Here is a 19,632-nt window from a genome sequence, read left to right on the forward strand (position 1 = left end):
GGCTAATACTAAAAAGTGAATACAAATGATTCACGTTACTTCAAAATAAATTTTAACAATTCTTAACTCTGGGGAAGTTGCATGAACTGTCTGTGATTGGTCTATAAAAAGCAACATGTGATTTGTGTCCCGCTCCATTTTAGAGGCTGCAGCCTCCAAGCCAGCACACCCAAGGTGAAGCATCCCACCTCAGGCTGCGGTCCCCATCTGCCTGCGCCGTCTCTCTCTCTCCCCCATTTGACAAGGCTGCAGCCCATGGCCATCCGTCTTCAGAGACAGACCTGTCTGTACAGTACAGAATCAAAGCTGACCATTTCAGCACCATGGACAGAGACAGACCTGTCTGTACAGTACAGAATCGAAGCTGACCATTTCAGCACCATGGACAGAGACAGACCTGTATGTACAGTACAGAATCGAAGCTGACCATTTCAGCTGGCGCGTATGTGTAACAGAACGAAGGAAAATCCTTCGAAAATAGAACAAAGGAGTGACATTACACATTCTCCAGTGGACCATTCTTTCCGGTCCCTGGTCCCTCTGGAGGGTACTGTGGTAGCAGATAGCTTGCTAACTCACTAACAGAGATGACATGACATGTTTTCCCAACAGAGGGACCCCCTCCTTTCCTCACTGGATCAAATCAAACCAGTGGGCTGATGCAGTATGATTGGAGCTCTGGTACTGTCTACTAGCCCAGAGACTGCGTCTGATGCATACTGTTGTCTCTATCGCTGCCTGATTCACTGGAACAATTCCTCATATGCAAGCTACCCAGGGATGTGTGTCTACAGGGAGAAGAAGAAATTTTACAGCATGTAATGCTGCCATAGAAATGATAGTCACGTGTTTGTCAAGTAAAAGTAGAAATGCCATTATGACTTACTCAATACTGCATTCAAAACTTTACAGGGTAATGTTGGGAAAAAGTATGATTATTGATTGTTGTTCATAAGTGTAAAATTAAACTGAATCATATTTTCTAAAAATAAATAAATAAATAAATAACTGGTGTACTATTACGTTGTGATTATTGGGAGCCAATATACCACCAAAAGCTGGTGCATAGGTTTACCTGAACAATTCATTTGTTATAAAGGTAAACAAACATTCTCTCAAACCTCCTGCTCCTACTCGTAATATTAAAGCACCTTTTAGTTTAATCTGTTTTGCTTGTGCTCACTGTGTCACAGCTAGCATCTGGCATCAAAGTAGGAAGCATTTAACACCTTAAGAGCCAGGCAACATGTCCTTATGACCACATTTGGTCAAAAGTGTGTGCTTTTTGCTAACATACATACTTATTTCCTGACATAAGACATTATGTTACGTCTGATGTTATCCAATGATGGGACTGATAAGGAGGTAGATGGCAATGGTATGCAACACAGTGGAGTTTCAAGTACTTGAGAAACTGTGTTTTTTTCACCCACCCAGGACTAGGACTTTGGATAAAAAAATTGCTGGTTAAGGGTAAGAGGTTAGGTGAATATCATTTTAAAACATAAATTCAGAACATTTAACATTAAAAAAAGAAGCTGAACTTCAAGCTGATCAATTTGTCACAATGTTAGCAAGAGTAGATAAAACATAAACATTCAGCTCAGGCAGGGACTCCCTGCAGAGCTGCCACTTCCACCGCCGCAGCTACACTGACCCAGCAACAAGCCCCTCTCTAAGTCTCTGGAGCTGGCTGCCTCTGTAGCTCGGTCACCCCTGCAGCCAGTAAGAGTAGGTAACTCTGCTTCTCTCTAACAGTCTCTCACTCCACTAATAAGAATCAATATGTCTCTTAGAAGTCATCAAGCGCAGATGTAAAAAGGCTCAAGAGCATGAAATTGCAGTGACTAGAGGGTGTACTTATGCAACACTAGGGTGCGATGCAGGCCTCAAATGGGTAGCGCCATAGAGAGGATACAGTAGAGAGAGAGAGAGCTGAAAGTGAGATAGTTGTGACACAAAATAAAAAGCAAAGAGCAGAGAGAAGGAAAGAAGTAACAGAGTAAGAGAGACGGTCAGAAAAAAATGCAGTTCTGGAGGGTTTATTTTTCTTTTTTCCCCAACTAGTGGACTCATGGACTCACACATCAAACAGCGCAGCAGCAGAGAGCTTATCACATTGATGGCTTATCTCCCTTTTCTACCTCCTCAAAGCAATAAACACACACAGAGCGACAAAAAGGACAACAACAGAGGATGACTCCTCAGGATCAAAACCACATCAGCCCTCCTGCTGTTTTCATTACCAGGTACTGTCCTGGAAGCTGATGATGGAGCGCCGGATTATCCCGTATGCACGATATGTCCGATGCGAACAGAGTCTGAAGCATGAAGGACACAGATCGTGTCAGCCAAGGCGAAGGCACATTACAACAGAGAGCAGACCTGAAGGACTCAAGTAGATTAAAACTGATTGAAAACCATTTGTGGTTTTTGAGGTCTTTTCTGTCATCTCCTCACACCTTCTTCAACATCCCGAGAGCGAGCAGAGTCTGAACAACATGAAATAAGACAAGCATCACAGATTTGCATGGCAATAATATTAAGTTGTGGGATTTTGTAACGTGAACAACAATAAAGGCTGGTGTGTGTGTGAGTGTGTATTATTATTTTCTACAATGTAACAATGCAGACAATATTCACACAATATTAAGATCTGTAAAAACTCTCATCTCTATTATCTCAAAATAATATGATATATCACCCTATCCTGCTAGCAGGTTTTGCTAAGCTAAAAGTGTCTTAAGGACACTACTAAAGCTGTTGGTGATAGTAGCACTCCAGTCAAATTTTTTTTTTTAACCTAAAGTTGGCCTTTACTTCTGACGATTGTATCTAGGTGTAAAAAATTTTAACAATGAAGAACATGTTGTAAACTTTTGTTGTTGTCATAAAGGTTATTTTTTTCTGTAATCTGGGGCCACTTACAAACTTCATTCATGTGCCACTCTTATTATTGACACCAGTGCTGCTTGTATGATACCGCAGTATGCCTGAATTAATTATTCTTGTGGATTATCTGATCATCATATAAAATATATACTAGTATGTCATTTGTAATTCAAAGTCAATGTTACCAAATGTAAACAGGAAGTAAACAGGAAGACATTAAACCTGCAAAGCCCCAAACAGGTAGGAGCAGCACTAACATTTGCATCATAGGGCCTTTGCATTAAGCAGCAATGCAGAAAGACCATATATGGTCTGCTTCATAAAAGAGAAGCTGATTACAATTAAATAAAATATGTAATATGAATACATAAATGTTTTGTATATACTTTGACTTTATATCAGCAGCTTTTATGTTCCTTTGTGTCCCTTATTACATATATATATGCTCTATATGTATATGTTTCCTGTATAATTTTTATTGTTTAGTCCAGTAGCTGACAGTAAATTTTTACTGCAGGCTGTGGTCTCCTAGCTAGTAACTCTAAGCTCTCTTCAAAATATCAGAGTATCTAGCTGAAAAGGCCACAGTGCTCCACAGAGCTCACACCTTGACAAACGTCTCCTGATATTATCGAGATACTGTGGATTTATGAAACATGCATACTGCTTACTCACTAGCACAGGGACAGTGAAGTGACTCCACAGTGCCAGGTGGTCATGTCTACAAGATCAGATTTTCCTTCAAAGCACACACACACACCTCAGTGTAAGTGAATGCAGGAAGAAAATGAATTTAGAGAAAGGTCAGATCTCCAATGTCACGTTCAGCTCTGCCCGCTGCACAAACTCCATTTACACACAGTGCGAAATGTTTTTTTGCTTCCTCGTTTGACCAGCGGGTAAAAACGGTCAAACAGAGCACTGAGGATACGCAGCTCCTCCAATCAGAGATACAACTGTGAAGGCACAGTTGAATAACAGGTAAAATAAGACATCCAGAGGTACAGTTCACCGCAGGTCTCTCTAGATAATAGAGTCGTTTATTCTGCCTTCACCTGAACACACAATCTCCCCTCCCTCCACGGGAAGGGGCCACATCATGAGTGAGGCAGAGCCATGAAAGAGAGTGACAGGCGGTCAAAGAAGCAGAGGGGATGATGATGAAGATGTCACACAGAGATGTCAGTCTGTGAGATTTCTGAAACGCTCTAATGGAGTCAGAATGGTGATTAGAGCGAGGACTCTCGGCACACAGCCCAAGCTTCTTCTCATTATGTATGTGAGGATGCCATGGCAACAACTAACGAGCCTCTTTTTCTGCACTGTAAACAAGCAGCATTGTTTTTTGTTTTTCTCTTATATAGTCATTAATGTCAGGTGAAAACCACCAATCAACTCTATATGTATCTACTTGATATAAACTATTTAAAAACATAAAATAATATTGTAAAGATGAAATAAATAATAGAAAAGATCATGACATTATGCAGATTTCTACAAAAACATAAGAATGTTTTCACATTATATTAAAAGAGTTGCCAGGTGTTACTTTATTACTTTCCCCTAGAAAAATATGCATTCAATAATTAATCATGTCTTTATAATAAATTAGAATTGGAGCTAAGATACAATTGAAAAAAGTTGAAAAATAAGCACACAACATGAACATTTGCTTTTGTGTGCCTGTGAGGCTTGTGTTCGCTAGCTGATAGCATTAGCCAAGGCACTCATTTAGTTCCCTGTTGTTTTTATTTCAGTTAACCGCCTGTTTTTGTTATTTGGTTATTTGGTTGTTCTTTGTTTTGCTTTATTTTAGCCTCCTCGCTTAACCACTACCATCTGGTTTATGTTACTTCCCCCTTCCCTAGCAGGGCTGGGTTGCAACAAAGTAAGTTGCAGTTTCTTAGACCACAGTGTGTGAACTTTCTTAATATGTCCAGGTTTGAAAACTAATATTTAGATTAAGAAGAAATAACAAAATAAACACTCATAGCTGGGAAGCTTGAAACTGTCTCAATAATTTTAAAACGGAAAACAAGCAGTTGCCAAAATATCCCAATTAATTCACTGTTGATGTTAACTGATAATTCTTTCAGCTCTGTTAATACTCATTACAATAACTGATAATAGTAATAAAATGCTCTTTGGCTGCACTGAGAAATCCTCTGTAGAGTCACTTCTTCATGAAAAATAAGCCCATCTGTTGGTGTGGGATTTCGAACTCCCCCTGCAGCTCTTTTTTAAAATGATTCAACTGTAAATAGATTTGGTGCAGGTTTTTACGAACAGAAAGACAGCTCTGTGATCCACTTTGCTCTACGTTGGAGTTCATCCACCTGAAGCCCCATATAAAAAGCTCAGCTGCCCTGAGACTGTTGTTGCAGTTCCACACTCTCATGCTTTAATTTTACATGTCATTTTCTCCACGTGCTTCCAAGGCCGACAGGATTCAGTCTAAAAGTCAGTCAAGCACGCCTCAGGACAAAACATGCTCATGTTTGAGTAGTTTTCACTCAAGTGGGCTGTTAAAGAAAGCAAGCTAAGCCGTGTCATCCCCGTGCCCCTCCTCCTCCTCGTCCTCCTCTTTCTTACCGTCCACACAGGCTGGCCTGGCTCTTGTAGTTCCAGCGATCTGGCCCTTCTTACAGGCGCAGCGGGCCGTCTGCCTGGCGATGGTCCGCCGTGGTTGGCTGCTGTCCCTGTCCAGCGTCACAATCTCGCATGTCCCCGCTGCCAGCTGGCCTGGAAATGACATTGCACCACAGGAAGCGAGGTCAGAGAGATGAAATCATAAACAGGGCATAATAAACTAGCCTGTCTCTTCTGTTAAAATTGTTTTCTATCACATGTTCAGCAGCCCTTTTTTTAGTATCTTTTGTAGCTCAATTTGCAGGGCACAGCACAAACAGCAAACAGCAGTGGCAAGTGGTATTGGAATGCTTGGGTTATCTGATAGAAGGATTCTACTACTGGTACAGACTTTAACCACATGAGCTATGCTATGTGGGTTCCTTACAGTTTGGACATCATTAGCACTGAGCCGCTCTAATGAACCTGCGTAGGAACACAGCAGTGGTAGCTCACAGAGGTGACGGCACATGTGCAGACTTTAAAAGACAATGGTGAAGAAATTACCTTCAGATTTCAGCTACCTAAAGACTACCCACAAGCTATTTCCCATTAAGGACCACATCCAATCAGCACACACCTCTCTGAAGGTAATGTACCCATTACCCAAGAATGAAACGCATGAATACTGATGAACTTTGTAATTGCTGCTAAGCTCCGCCATCTTAGGCGCACAAACACACACACACATCCCTCCATGTATTCAATCAGGTGACCTTTGGCCCTTGTAGCTGGGCCCTTGCTGCTCGCAAATTAACCTTTGCCTGTGTGTGCGGAGGCCCTCGGGTGCCATCCTGAAGAGGCTTATCAGGTTCTAATTGTGATTGGCAAGAGGATGGAAGTTGTGATTAAATCTGGACTTGAGTCCTGAACACTTGGGTGGCGAGCTTAATGAACTGAGCAGTGAGGGGTCACACTCAGGGTAATAGGGATCTATCAGGACTCATCCGCACACAGGTACATAGTGGTGGTGGCCATGGACACAGACAGAGAGGACGTCTGCATGCAGGCAACAGTAAGCTCCTTATACTGTTTTGCCTGACAATGGTATATAGCTGCATAGTAAAACAGGGGTGGGAATTATTATTTTTTATATTATTATTTTATCATTGGATCATTGGATGGATGGACGGATGGATGGATGGATGGATGGTTCAATGGTTGGATGGATGGATGGTTGGATGGTTGGATGGATGGACGGATGGATGGATGGATGGATGAGTCGGGCAAGAAATGTGCTTTTTATTAGCAGATGATCATTAAATATGTCACCAGCAGCACCGCGGCAACACTTGAACATTTTGAGTTTCTGCACGCTTTACCGTATATTTCAGCATAGTCGCGCAGCATTTTTTAAAGTGTAGAGACCGTGTCTCTCCAAAGCGTAGATGGGATGACCTGAGTACTGCAGAGGGGAAGAGACAAGGAGGGCTGGGAAGACGTGTCTCTGTTATATTTTTGGGTGGATGGTTGTTTGCAGTGCTAGACTGGTCCGAGGGCTGCATTGAAGTCACAAGGGGCCTGGGGCCAGGTCTGTTTTAACATTAGTGTAACTGTAGTCTTGGTCTACCATGATTTACTGTTATTTATTTTCAGTGTTCAGTGTTTTAACCCTTTCACAACTATAATTTTAACAGTTCGCCCTCTGTTTTTTAAATGATTCTGTCAGAAAATGTTCTTTGTATTAATTGTTTTACCTGTTTTTCTTGACAGATGAAATATAACTTCAAAAAGCTCATCAAATTTTTCTTTACAAACAGCTATAAATGTACGGCAACAACACTAGACAAGACAACAAGAGATTACAAAAATTCAACTCAAACTATTTTACTTATTATTTTACTCTCCTACGCTCCACAAAACTCCCGCCCTGGCACACACGCAATGCTTCTGTGGATTTAAGGGTTAACTATTCACAGTTGTTTTCCAGTCTTGAAGAAATGACAGTAATCAGGATCTCTTATCACATGTTTGGCTACTGTCATAAAATGCCTTAATGAGGCAAAAGTTAAAGTTAAAAAATGACCCCAAGAAACTAGAAATATAACCATAATTTTGTGCATTGCAGTCTATGAGGCAGCTGCTATACATTAACAGTAGGAAGTTCATATGTATCTATAAATACAACTGTACCAAGATGGAAATGCAGATTAAAGATGAGCGGAAAGACACCTCAAAAAAGCAACAATATTCTGTCTCTCATGTCTTTTGTACTCAGAAGATCAAGGAACCACACACATATACACACACATATACACACTTGCTCTCCTTTACACCTCCTCACTTAACTCCCTCCTCCCTCTCGCAGCTCTTCTGTCTTCTCCGGGCGATGCCGGATAATGACTTGTCACGTATGCTCCTGCATGTGTGTGTCTGGATCTATATATGCACCCTTAGCTGACTCCGTGCTGCTCGCTACCTTCTTCCTGCTTCTACTTTTGGAACTCTTCCATTGCTGGACAGGCTGTTTGGATGTCTTATGTAATCGTGCAGATCTCCGTGGCACCGAGGTACCATGTGTGAAGTTGACAAGTTCAAAGACTACGCCGGATTTGACGTTGCAATTCTCTGTTGTGCTTCTATTTGTGAGTCTCATTAATTGACTGCATTTCAACAAATACTGGCCTTGCTTACTGCCACAGCTGTAGCTGCCAAGAAACTGAATTAATTTCTTTTTCATGTTGTTGCTTTGCTGTAAAAAGAGCTCTATGCTCTTTTTATATACTGTAGATGCACTGGCATGAAGGGATAATAAAGATTTTTTTTAGTGTAAAAGTTAGAATAATTGCTCTTTGCTGGGAGTAGTGGTGACAGTCTGTATTGAAATTAGGGAAAATTTTAGTTAGATTTCTGATCAGACCTTTATTTGTATATACAAATAAATGAAATATTAAAACTATAAAATATAATAATATAAAGCTGATAGTAACATGCTCACAAAGCATTAGCTGAAAGCTAACATAAGTATGCCAGCATGCTTACAAAGCTAATGGCAGAGAATTTGTAGCTACAGGCTAATGTTTACATGTAGGCTTACACATTTTTTTTAGCATAGGTCTCAATAGCCTAACATGAAATACACTGATTAGTAGTAGTAGTAGTAGAAGTAGCCTTTAACCTGTAAGACTCTCCAACCAAGCAGATTTGACATAAGCAAAAGCTAAAGTACATTTTTTCAGGATGCTTGCAAAGCAAAGAGGTAATTTGTTAGACTAATGTTTAGTATAGCAGTGCTAGTTTATTAGCACTAAACAACTCTACAGTAATGTCCACATCCATGTCATAGTTTCATGGCAGTCCATATTTGCCCAGAAGACACTTATTGACTTACCGAAAAATTAGATATCCTCTGTGACACATAACTTGACACTGGCTGGAGTCAACACATAAAATCTGATGAGACAATTCAGCCTGCACCAGTCTGACCAATTCGATTCAATTCAATGCAATTGAATTCAATTCAGTTTTATTTATATATATATGTTTATATATATATATATATACATATATATATATATATATATATATACAATTAGAAATTGTCTCAAAGCGCTTCACAGAGAGAGACCCAGAGCCTGAACCCCCTTGTGGCAAGGAAAAACTCCCTTTTAACAGGAAGAAACCTGAGCAGGACCCGGCTCAAAGGGAGGACCTTCCTGCTGCCAGTCGGCCGGGGAGGAGAAGAAGAGGGAGACAGGACAGAGAGGATGAAGGTGAGAGAGAGGAATAAACATGCAGCAAACATGATACATAACAGAGCAAACATGACAATCCCTATGCTAGTTCATCAACATACATTATGCTGCATTAATGTATTGTGCTAATAACCTCAGGATGACCTGAGCTTACTCAGGAAGAACATGCTGGGCCCTTCATATGTTTCATATTTGGGGCATGAATCTCAGTTAAAGTTGCAGGAGGTTCCAGTGTTTGCAGTATTACGTGGGAAAACTGGAGGACAAGCTGGTCCCCCTAAATAAAGTGTGAGTTGACTTCATTGCCTCTTCTCTAAAACAAACTGCTCCGAGCATCCCCTCTGGTGCAGCCTCCAGAGCGCAGCGCCAAGGATAGTACGTACCTACATAACCCCTGAAACACTGCAAACCTAAACAAACAAATCTCCTCAAAGAAAGTATTTCTCCTTGTATTGGCCCACAGGGATCTGCAGAAAAAGTTAGACATACAACCCAAATAAGGCAGCTCCCAGACAACATGGCACTTTCAGTCCAAGAGAAACAACAGCTGAATTAACATTGATAACATGAAAGATGGAAGATCATTTCACAGTCATCCTGTGAAGAAATTCGATCATGAAGAGAAAAAAAGTAATCCTGTTTTCTGGAATAGCCCTTATGAATAGTGGAGGGGAAAAAATGTAAAACTGGCAGGAGTCTTCAGATAGGAACCCAAAGCATGTACCAGTAGTTGTATGATTTATCATCGCCCTTATCGGCTCCTGTTGTTGAGCAGTTGTCAGCTTGGCCAGCCAAATGGCTGATTAAAATGTATGTGTGGCCACCCTGGAGTGAAATGAAAGCTCTGACTGTGACAGAAGATAGATTCATGTGGCACGGTCGGCGTGAGGCTTAATACAACCTAATGTTATTGACGTGCTCCTGTGCTTTATTATTTTCTCCTCCCGCTCTTCAGCACATTACAGTTGCTCCGCCATACACGGCCATTTGACAAATGTCCAGCACATCTCCCTCCACCCCCTTCTCATCTCGTCTGGTATTTTATTTTCCACAGCAGCTTTTTTTTTCATTCATTAAATAAAAGAAAAGAAAATGACTTTCTGAGTCTCCATGTGTTAAATCAAACACTTAGATATTTATAAAACGTGTGCTTCAGGCTCGCTCGCTCAGTCGGACTGTACAGTTTTTTCTTTTGTCCTTGGCATCACGCTGGGATTGCATACTGTGCTAACACAAGAAGGAAGCTATTTCCAAAGTATTTCTAAAGCATGCTCCCACAGCCGCCACTAAAACGCATCCTGATGTTGGAGTCTGCAGTCAAACAGGATGAGTTTTACAGTAATAATAGCAGCATTAAGATGAAACATGAGGGCTCCCATCCAAAAAAAACAACTCAAATATCCAACTAAATGTTTGCTAATTGTAACTCTACAGCACCCTACATAACTGAGTGATATACCGGTTGACAGTTACAGCAGGGCTATATATATCAAAAACAAGACAGATACGAAAATATGCTGCAGTCACCTGTGTGGTTTGACTTGTAGTAGCCATTAGCTTCAGCATGTTTGTCTGTAATGTCTCAACACATGTACATACAGAGCAGCTATGAGAACAGCTGCTGCTTCTCTGCCTGCCTTTTCCTTTCTGATGTTGTCCGTATAAAAAAATCATGTTATATCATATAAAATGCTGGATGAAAACTGAATCTCTCCTCGTACATGGGTGGGTGGCTGGGGTTGTGTTTCTCTGATGGTAGAGATGTTAAATCAGCAATAATGCAGCGTTTTATTTTGAAAATCCACCAAAAACTCGTTTATTCTGGTGCCTGACTTTCTGTCTGCTCGATGTAGGTGAAAATAGATGCATCATGCTATGTGAAGTGTTACATTGGTTGAACACACGATGAAGGTAAAGATGGATCATGTAATCGTGGGTTGAGCAAACTAAGCGACTAACGACTGCATCCTTAGATACAGGGGATAAAAATATGCTGTGTAAGGGTGCTGAAATATAACATATTGATTTGTACATTAAGCAAACACCACTGTCATGGTGTCTCAGAGGAGCCAAATGGCTTTTTATATATTTGTGTGCATGTGGCTTTGAAGCAGCAGGAATTACAACAATGTCAGCGCACAGACAGAGAGAGAGAGAGAACATCAAACCCACGCATGTAATGGCTCTAACAAAAAAATGTCTTTTCCACATATTCCCCACTTAACCCAAAAAACACAACATGGCAGCTTGACGTAGCTGGAAACTAGCATCACATCTGTTCTGCTAGTGTGTGTGTGTGTGTGTGTGTGTACATAGCAGAGACTGCCAAACTAAAATGCTATATCACTCCAGCACACTACAGCTGTTCGGAATGAGAGAGGAGAGTCCGGCGCCAAGACTGCAAGTCTGAAATCCCATTTTGGATCCAAACGCTGCATTAGTAGAACCTTGATGTCATCCCACTACCCAGAGGCCTGGCGGGCTACTTTTTAAATGAATCCTTTTAACAAGCCTAATCAGAGGAGTGAGCGAGCCAACTGAACAGCATGCGGCGTCACACTAGAAGGAGAGCGGAGGAGACGGAGTTTCAGCTTCAGGAGGATGATGTGGGGGTCTGAATGAAATCTCTAAACAACCTGAACAGGAAGAGTGAGGCACTGGAAGAATAAAGGCAGCTACTTATGTATAAGTATTTTAATTTATTTGGAGTCTGATGACCACTGAAAGGCATTAAAAAGAGGATACAACGTGTCCTTGATGTGTAAAAGTGTAAGTAAGAGGTGTGGTAGGAAATAATCAAGAAACTCTGATTAGGGTTACAGCAGTCAGAGCTGTCAGTGAGCAGCGGTCACAGAAATTATTTCTTCATGAAATATGTGAGACATTTTGGAATGTAGACTTTCTTGCAGAGTTATGTGGGTGTTACACTTGTGAGTGGAACTACTTATTTTTCTGTCCAAATGATCACTTAAATGCAGCACAAGCACTGGAAAACAGCAGCTGACCTGGAGGAGAGGCTATTTTATACTTAAAAAAAAAAACAAAAAGCAAAATATCCAAATAAATTACCGTATTTTATGGAATATAAGTTTCATCCTTTGGCTGGATATGCAACATACTCAGGTGCGACTTATTATATATTAAAATATATCATTTCACATTATTTTCACACTGACAGCAGTGTCCGAGGTACACAGTGACTAGCGAGGGAGCGGGTGGGGGGGTGGTGGTTATGGTACGTAGGGGGTGTTAGCCTTGTGTCCTGACGTCCCATTACAGATATAATTTTAGCCGTTCTGTCCCTCTCCTGATGGTTCTCTTCCATCTCCACCTCGCATTCAGAGCATACAGCTTAAACAGACCTCACCTGGCAACAAGGAATTCTATTTTCTGATTGGTCGATAGGTCGCAAAATCGAGACAGCTGTATGAGTGCACAGTAGTCCGCCTTTTACTCATTTTTAGGATAGTTTCTGTGTGATGAAGCTAATTATTTCACCGCATGAGGACATGTTGAAATGCGTGTCTCACTCTCAGTGTGTGAGACTTGAGAGCCCTGCAGCCGCACCACTTAAGAGAAATTCAAGAGGTTCAATGTAACGCTAAAAAAGTAGTGATCAGACATTGAGCAAGAAGAAACTGTCTGTGAGCAAGGAGGTACAAGGCTAATACCACCTGTACATTACTTCTGTCTAAAATTGATGCTACAGTATATATATATATATATATTTTAACTTAGCTTAATATTAACATTAAAGCGAAAATGTCCAAAAACATCCAGTAATTCATGATATCGATATAGTTTCCTGATATTGTTAAACTCCTTTTAACTCTATATATAATTACATACTTGTTTCACCTAATTGCACAGAATATGAATCCATTCCTACAGTGAAGTTAACTTAATGCAGAGGAACTATTAGCAAACAGCATCTATCCTAGCAGTTTCTGACACTTCTGATGAAATAACATGAATTTAAGGGACACAGTGAGGATTAGTTGATGTCTCCATCTGCCAGCAATAATGTCTAGTACGTCCCCATTTAACACAAAAATCAAAGAGTAAATGTACTATAAATGACAACATTTTTGATGTTGAGGTTCTGCCCAACCGAACACATGAGTGTATGCATCCAATCATGGGAACGATGCAGCTGCAAAAGCCCATGTAAGGAGGCAAAGTCTGGGGTTTAGGTCTCCCAGACACCACAAGCTGTTTTGTTTTTGCAAACAGTTACGTTTTGTTTTGCATAAAAACTACAGGTTAAGGTAGGGCATTGAAAACACAAAGGGGTTTAGGGGGGTTATGTAAAGATCATTGTTCTGTTCATTGTATGTCTGTAATGTCATATGTCAATTTATAGCCTTATTTTTTGATGACATCATCAAATTCTAATTCTGATCTGATTCTAATTCTAATTCTAATTCTAATTCTAATCTGATTTTGATCTGATTCTGATTCTGATAAAACACATTTTACAAGGAAACCATTCTCTTCTGTGGTCACCATTTTTGGCTATTATCCTGCAATTTCTTTCCCCTCAAGAACACATGGAGATGTGGCTATAGAAATAGGCAGAATTCATTTAAACATATGCATCTTGATCACGTAACCCACTTACAATAAAAAATTCTGATTGTAAAAAGTGCTATAAATAAAAGTGAATTGAATTACAATAGATGTTCAATTTGCAAATGAAAAAAATCCTTTCAATTAATCTGACATCCCATAAATCTTGCTACTGGTGGCCTGGCACCATCTCACCCAACATAATTACAATGCAACATAGAAAATAAACAGCTATCATTAATACTCCATGCATTCCATGAGTGCTGCTGCTGCAAAAAAAAAAAACTTCCTTCACACTGCTTTGACATAACACATTCATTTTCTTCCTTCAAACTGATAGAGTGACTAAAAACTCATCATAAAGTTTGCCTTGAAATTATTAATACCCCTGCCTATGCAGTCATGAGTCAGAGAAAGTTCTGGAGACAATTCTCATCGGGATCGCTCTCTCATCCTGACGAGAGAGAGACAGAGAGAGAGAGAGACGATCTATTTTCGGTGAGGCAAGCTTGTGTGAGCTTCACTAGCTTTGTGGGGAAAAAAGCGATTTGATTTTCCGTTGCTGCAGTTTCTCCCTAAAATGCTTTGGCAAGCAGCAGTCAGAGAAACACACACACACACACATTAAAACATAGGCACAAGCATTAAGCAGAAATGCAGCATATAATGCCAAATATAACCACAAGATGGACTTTAGTGTCTCTCCCTCAGCCTCTAATAAATATACACACACATAACTGTGAATGTTGCCATGCAACCACAGCTATACAACTTTGGGATGGTTTCAGCTCCATACACAGTTTCATAAACATAAACATTTTCTGCTTCTAGAATGTTCTCAAAATGTTGAAGCACAAAATAAGGATCCTAAAGAATAAAATACTATTTACTCAAATGGCTACCAGGATTTTTACCTTCCTCAACTACAGAACAGGCGTCTTTCAAAATAAAAGCACTGAACAGAAACCTTTAATTTTGTAAGTTTGTGAAAACTTATTATGCAATATAAGACATAAGAACTGAAGGTAAAATGAAGAAACCTACATTTTTCATAGAAATATCTATGAGTAATAGAAATAGAAATATCTATGAGTAATAGAAATAGAAATATCTATGAGTAAACGCAAGCAGCTGAAATTATGATTGCTGTTTTTTTATTATTTGTCTAGACAACGACTAATATGTAAATTTTTCCTGATGACCACATAATAATGTGAAATAAATTAATAATAAAATAAATTAGCATGTTTGCTAAGTAGCACATTTTATAAAACATAATAATTTGTACTCATTAGCGGTGTCAGAGTTGTCACAGGGAGAATCTTAACATGGTGATGTTAGCAATTAGCACAAGTGTGGCGGTGATTATGCTACATTACATTTTTTTAAACCAAATCAATGACTATAATGCTAATTTCTGTTTTCCTTTTAGACTTTTATTTTGACAAAATAACCACTACCTCGGACATATTATAGCTATGATGACTTTATTAAAATGAACGGATCCCAGCAGGCCCACGCTTCTGTTTAACTGCAATCAGAATTTAGAGAATCAGAGAAAATGCATTGATTTTTTTAAAGTACATCATTGACTTGCGATTATAATAAATTCATTCAGTCGTCATGTAGCTTAACAGGGTTTCCATAATGAAGCTAGGGGCTCCTTTCTCCTACTGTGACCTTGTGTAAAGCACGTAAAAAGAATGGTGTTTTCCCATGAGACGCCCTCTTTTCCCCAGCGTTAGTGTTTTAGAATAATGAACTCTGCTTAATAACAGGGTGCTGGCGTGAAACAATGAATGATCATCAATTAAAACTGTGGGAGAAAAAGGGAAAACAAATGACCTCTGTAACCCCTGGCAACACAGGAACGTTCACGAGCACACACACACAGTGGCACTTCACTACTGCAATTAAGCACATTTTCCTCCCCCCGAGGATACATCACAACAGGCCAATGATGATAAGGTGAAGTCCCTTAAATGATGCTATGATTTCGCAGACTAAAGACCTCTGGGTGAACGAGTGGAAGTCCAATCATTCCTCTCCTTCGGCACCCTTGGGGCCTTTGGAGGGGAAGCTGGGCACTTGATCAGGAGTGGCTGGGCCTGAATGTGTGGAAATCTATAATACAGCATCTGTATAGGTATATATAATATGGATTCAATGGAAAAATCGTCTCTCCTGCTTTCTCGTACTCTCTCTCTGCTACATCCTCACTGACACACACAGACATTTGCTAGAAGGCGGGACAATTTACGAGCTCTCCGGCTCTTTGCCAACAAAATATCAGTTGAACAAAGCTTTCTTTTCTTTGGATAAGGAAATTTTTCCCCCCGCACCTTTCTCCTATTGTTTTGGAGATTTGGGGGGATTCTGCAACAGAGAACTAACATTTTTTTTTGAACGTGATGTGAAGAAGAATGCACAGCTACAGTTGTGGCCAAGAGGAAATAAAACTAACAACAACTTGTTAAAGACAAATAGGTTTGTTTTAATACATAGAAGTAAACATGTATATAAACTCAAAATGGGTAAATAAAGGAAAATGTTACATTTCAACGTAAAGTGAGCAACCACTAACAACGGTTAGTTGTCTGAACGCCACCATGTTGGCACTGCCAGAGTCCATCAAACACACCAAACAGAGGCCAAAAGGTGAAGCACGACTGGAGCTGAAGTGGGCAGTTGCAGAAACAGGAAGCTTGTAATGTGAGTCAGCACCGACTTAGTTATGAAAACCTTTAAGTCTTAAAGTAACGAACACACACACACACAAAAGTGGGTCAGATTACACCTAACTAACCCTTCCATTCTATTGTTTAACTCAGATTGCAGTATTTTTAACTATAACAGGATGAACTTCTCATTAAAGAGGTCTTTTATTTATTTTATGTACATATGTGGCAGCTAATAGTTAGATAGCAATCTGATATGTTTTTTCCCTTATCTTACTTTAATATAATCTTATTTTATGAAAATGTTTTTTGTTTTTACAATCATAAAAACCAAAGCTCCTTTTAAGTGGACACAGACTGATGCATTCTCAGGAAGGGATCATTGAAAAAATATTGCTGCAACAATCAACAGGTGACCCTTTATAAATAACTCTATTCACCTACAGCAGGAACAAAAGTTGTATGAAAAGTGAAGCTACTAATACAAACACACACGCTGCAGCTCCCACCTTTACTTACCGACTCCACTGCTGTATATTAGACTCAGTTATCTCAATAATTTCAGGTTCATTAGAGGCTGATGGAGTACTGTGAAGATTTCAAACACCAAACTCCAAATGCACACACACTTAGTGCTTTGATTTTGTGACATGAAGGCTACGGCACTAGCACTACAACACTAAATTATCATTAATTTGCTGTTTTTTTTTACTGCTAATCGCATTGTAAAAAAATCTGACATCATGCCAGCACAACTGCGTACTTGTGTATGGGAGTGGCAGGGTGCATGGCTCCTTTCACTGCAGCTTGATCAGCATGCAGGCTGAGGTGCAGAGGGGGAGAGAGTGGTGATTGAATACTGAGGCTGCAGGCCCCGGCACTGCCTTTAATCTCCCCTCCCCATTTAACTTGGCCTCTGTGTTGCTGCTCTGCTGAGGCTCAGCTGGGGCATAAAGACACACACACACAAGTCTGCTGGGCGTTCTCCCAGTCCTATCTGTCTTCTTATCTGTCTGTCTGTCCCTCTGTTGTGTGTGTCCCCGTCTCACTGTCTTGTCTTCGATTGTCCATTTCCATACACTTTTTGTCCTCCATCTTATGTCTGTCTTGAATAAACCTGTATATTTAAGAAACAAACAAAAAAACATACTGGAACACAGGCACAGACTCCTGGCCTCAATGCTGGAATTTACCTTCAAGGTTTTGTGCAGCTTTAGTACATGTCAAAGCTAATTTTAGAACATGCGCCATTTTATTTTATTGGCCAAAGGGGAGCATGGCAGAATGCATATAATATGGTGGTGTAATCAGTGCCGGGGTGTTAGGGGTGGTGTCGTAGCTACAGTTATCTTTAGCAATAAAAGCCCTCTTTTATAGGATTTGGTGCTCATCCTATTGCCGTATCCACACTCCTTAAATCTCATCATTTTTCTACACTCCTCATGCAGAATATCAGTGGTTCAGGTTGTTAGAGAAGGATCTGCTTTATAGTTGATATGAGGAAAGTAAGAGAGGTGTGTTACAAGCAGAAATCACTGTTACAGTGTCAATAGTATGTAACAGTGTTGTATTGTCATACATATATCAGTCTGTGCATTAAAAAGACGTGGGAGTATTTCAATATATTCACTTAGCAGATGCTTTTATCTGAAGCAACTTACAACATAAGGATCAACATTTCAAGCTGCATCACAATTAACACCTTACCAGTGATTAGAGGTGGAGGAAGTACTGAAGCTTGGTACTTAAGTAAAAGTACAAATACCGAGGAAAATACTCAAGTAAAAGTAGAAGTGCTACATCTACAATCCTACTTAAGTCAAAGTCTTAAGTACTTTAAAATGTACTTAAAGTATTAAAAGTACTCAAGCACCGAATATATATTATTGATTTCCATTGCAAAGGATATCTGAAGAGGTTAAAATAATCAAAGAAATCATCTTAAAATTAAAAGTTAATTTACATTTTCAGTACAGACATCTTTGAAATAGCCAGAAGCAGCTATGGACAGGTCTGTGTGTCATGAGGCAGGCTGTGGGCATCAAGTGAAGAGAGGCTGGTAATAAAAAAACAGGCATTCACCATTTTTACTGTGGAAGTATTCCTGCTGTAGATTAATGTTATGATTCATGTTAATCAGACGTTAATGGATGGACCTGTGTTAGCAGACAGTAGCTAACTAGTTAGCTAACTGCCAGAGCACCGGCATCATGACTGAGGCTCATTATAGAAACACAGCTGGCAGTATGACACCATCTCCATGCAGAGTCTGACCTCACATCAGTCCAGCACTGTGTTCATCAAATGTAGTAGTAGAAAGTACAGATAACAGCTGCAAAATGAAATGGAGTAAAAGTATAAAGTATGCACTATTATTTTTACTATTTTAGTATAAATACATACAAATGTACTTAAGTACAGTAACTAAGTACAAATACTTAGTTACTTTCCACTGCTGCCAGTCTTTTACAAATTGTGTTTTTCTGCAAAGTGCACTCCAGCTCTGCAGTGCTGCGGTGTCAAGTGGTATCCTTTAATTAAATTGAAAACTATTTTGTAAATATATTACTGAAGTTAGTAATCCTATTTTCTCATTCAACACAGTACAGTAAAGAAATAACAGTGCTGTAAAGCCTGTCTAAGTGTGTGTGTTTTTGTGGCAAACAGACACAATACATTCATTTGTGCACCTTGTGATAAATGACTCTGGCCGTAAATGCGATTGGGTATTGCTCACATTTGAGCCCATACAGCCACTATGAGCACTAGTATCAATTTAAACTGCCGTGCACTGCTGCTGGATTCCTGGTACAAATGCACTGGTATTTAGCACTATAGCAGGATCACAGCAGGGGACTTAAACTGTACCTGCTGCTGTGTTGCTATTTAATTTCAACTGACCTTCAGGTCACTCTTATATTTTTTGTTGCATGTGTGGAAGTTGACAAAAGCCTTTATGTTTGAACCCAATTCATCACCAGTAAAAAGGCACTGGAGCCCAGAGATGGGGCCTCGAGTCAGAGATGGGGCCTTGAGTCGCACAAACAAAGACTTGTGACTTGGCTTAGACTTGCCCTTAATGACTTGACACTTGACTTGGACTTGGGTGTTGACCCACTTGGGTGTGACTCGTGAACAATCTTCATTTCATGGTATTATTCAGTGCATCC

At 39.9% G+C, this 19,632-nt stretch overlaps 1 protein-coding gene across 1 annotated transcript in view; it reads right to left on the bottom strand.

Moving 5' to 3' along the window:
- Positions 1-19,632, bottom strand: part of LOC114431550 (protein FAM19A5-like) — a 130,910-nt gene that overhangs the window by 45,042 nt on the left and 66,236 nt on the right. The window contains exon 2 of the mRNA XM_028399086.1: positions 5,485-5,634. Within this exon, the coding sequence (XP_028254887.1) occupies positions 5,485-5,634 (150 nt within the window). The remainder of the gene's footprint in view (positions 1-5,484; positions 5,635-19,632) is intronic.

This window comes from Parambassis ranga, chromosome 2 (genome assembly GCF_900634625.1).
Source record: "Parambassis ranga chromosome 2, fParRan2.1, whole genome shotgun sequence".
NCBI classification, from domain to species: Eukaryota; Metazoa; Chordata; class Actinopteri; family Ambassidae; genus Parambassis; species Parambassis ranga.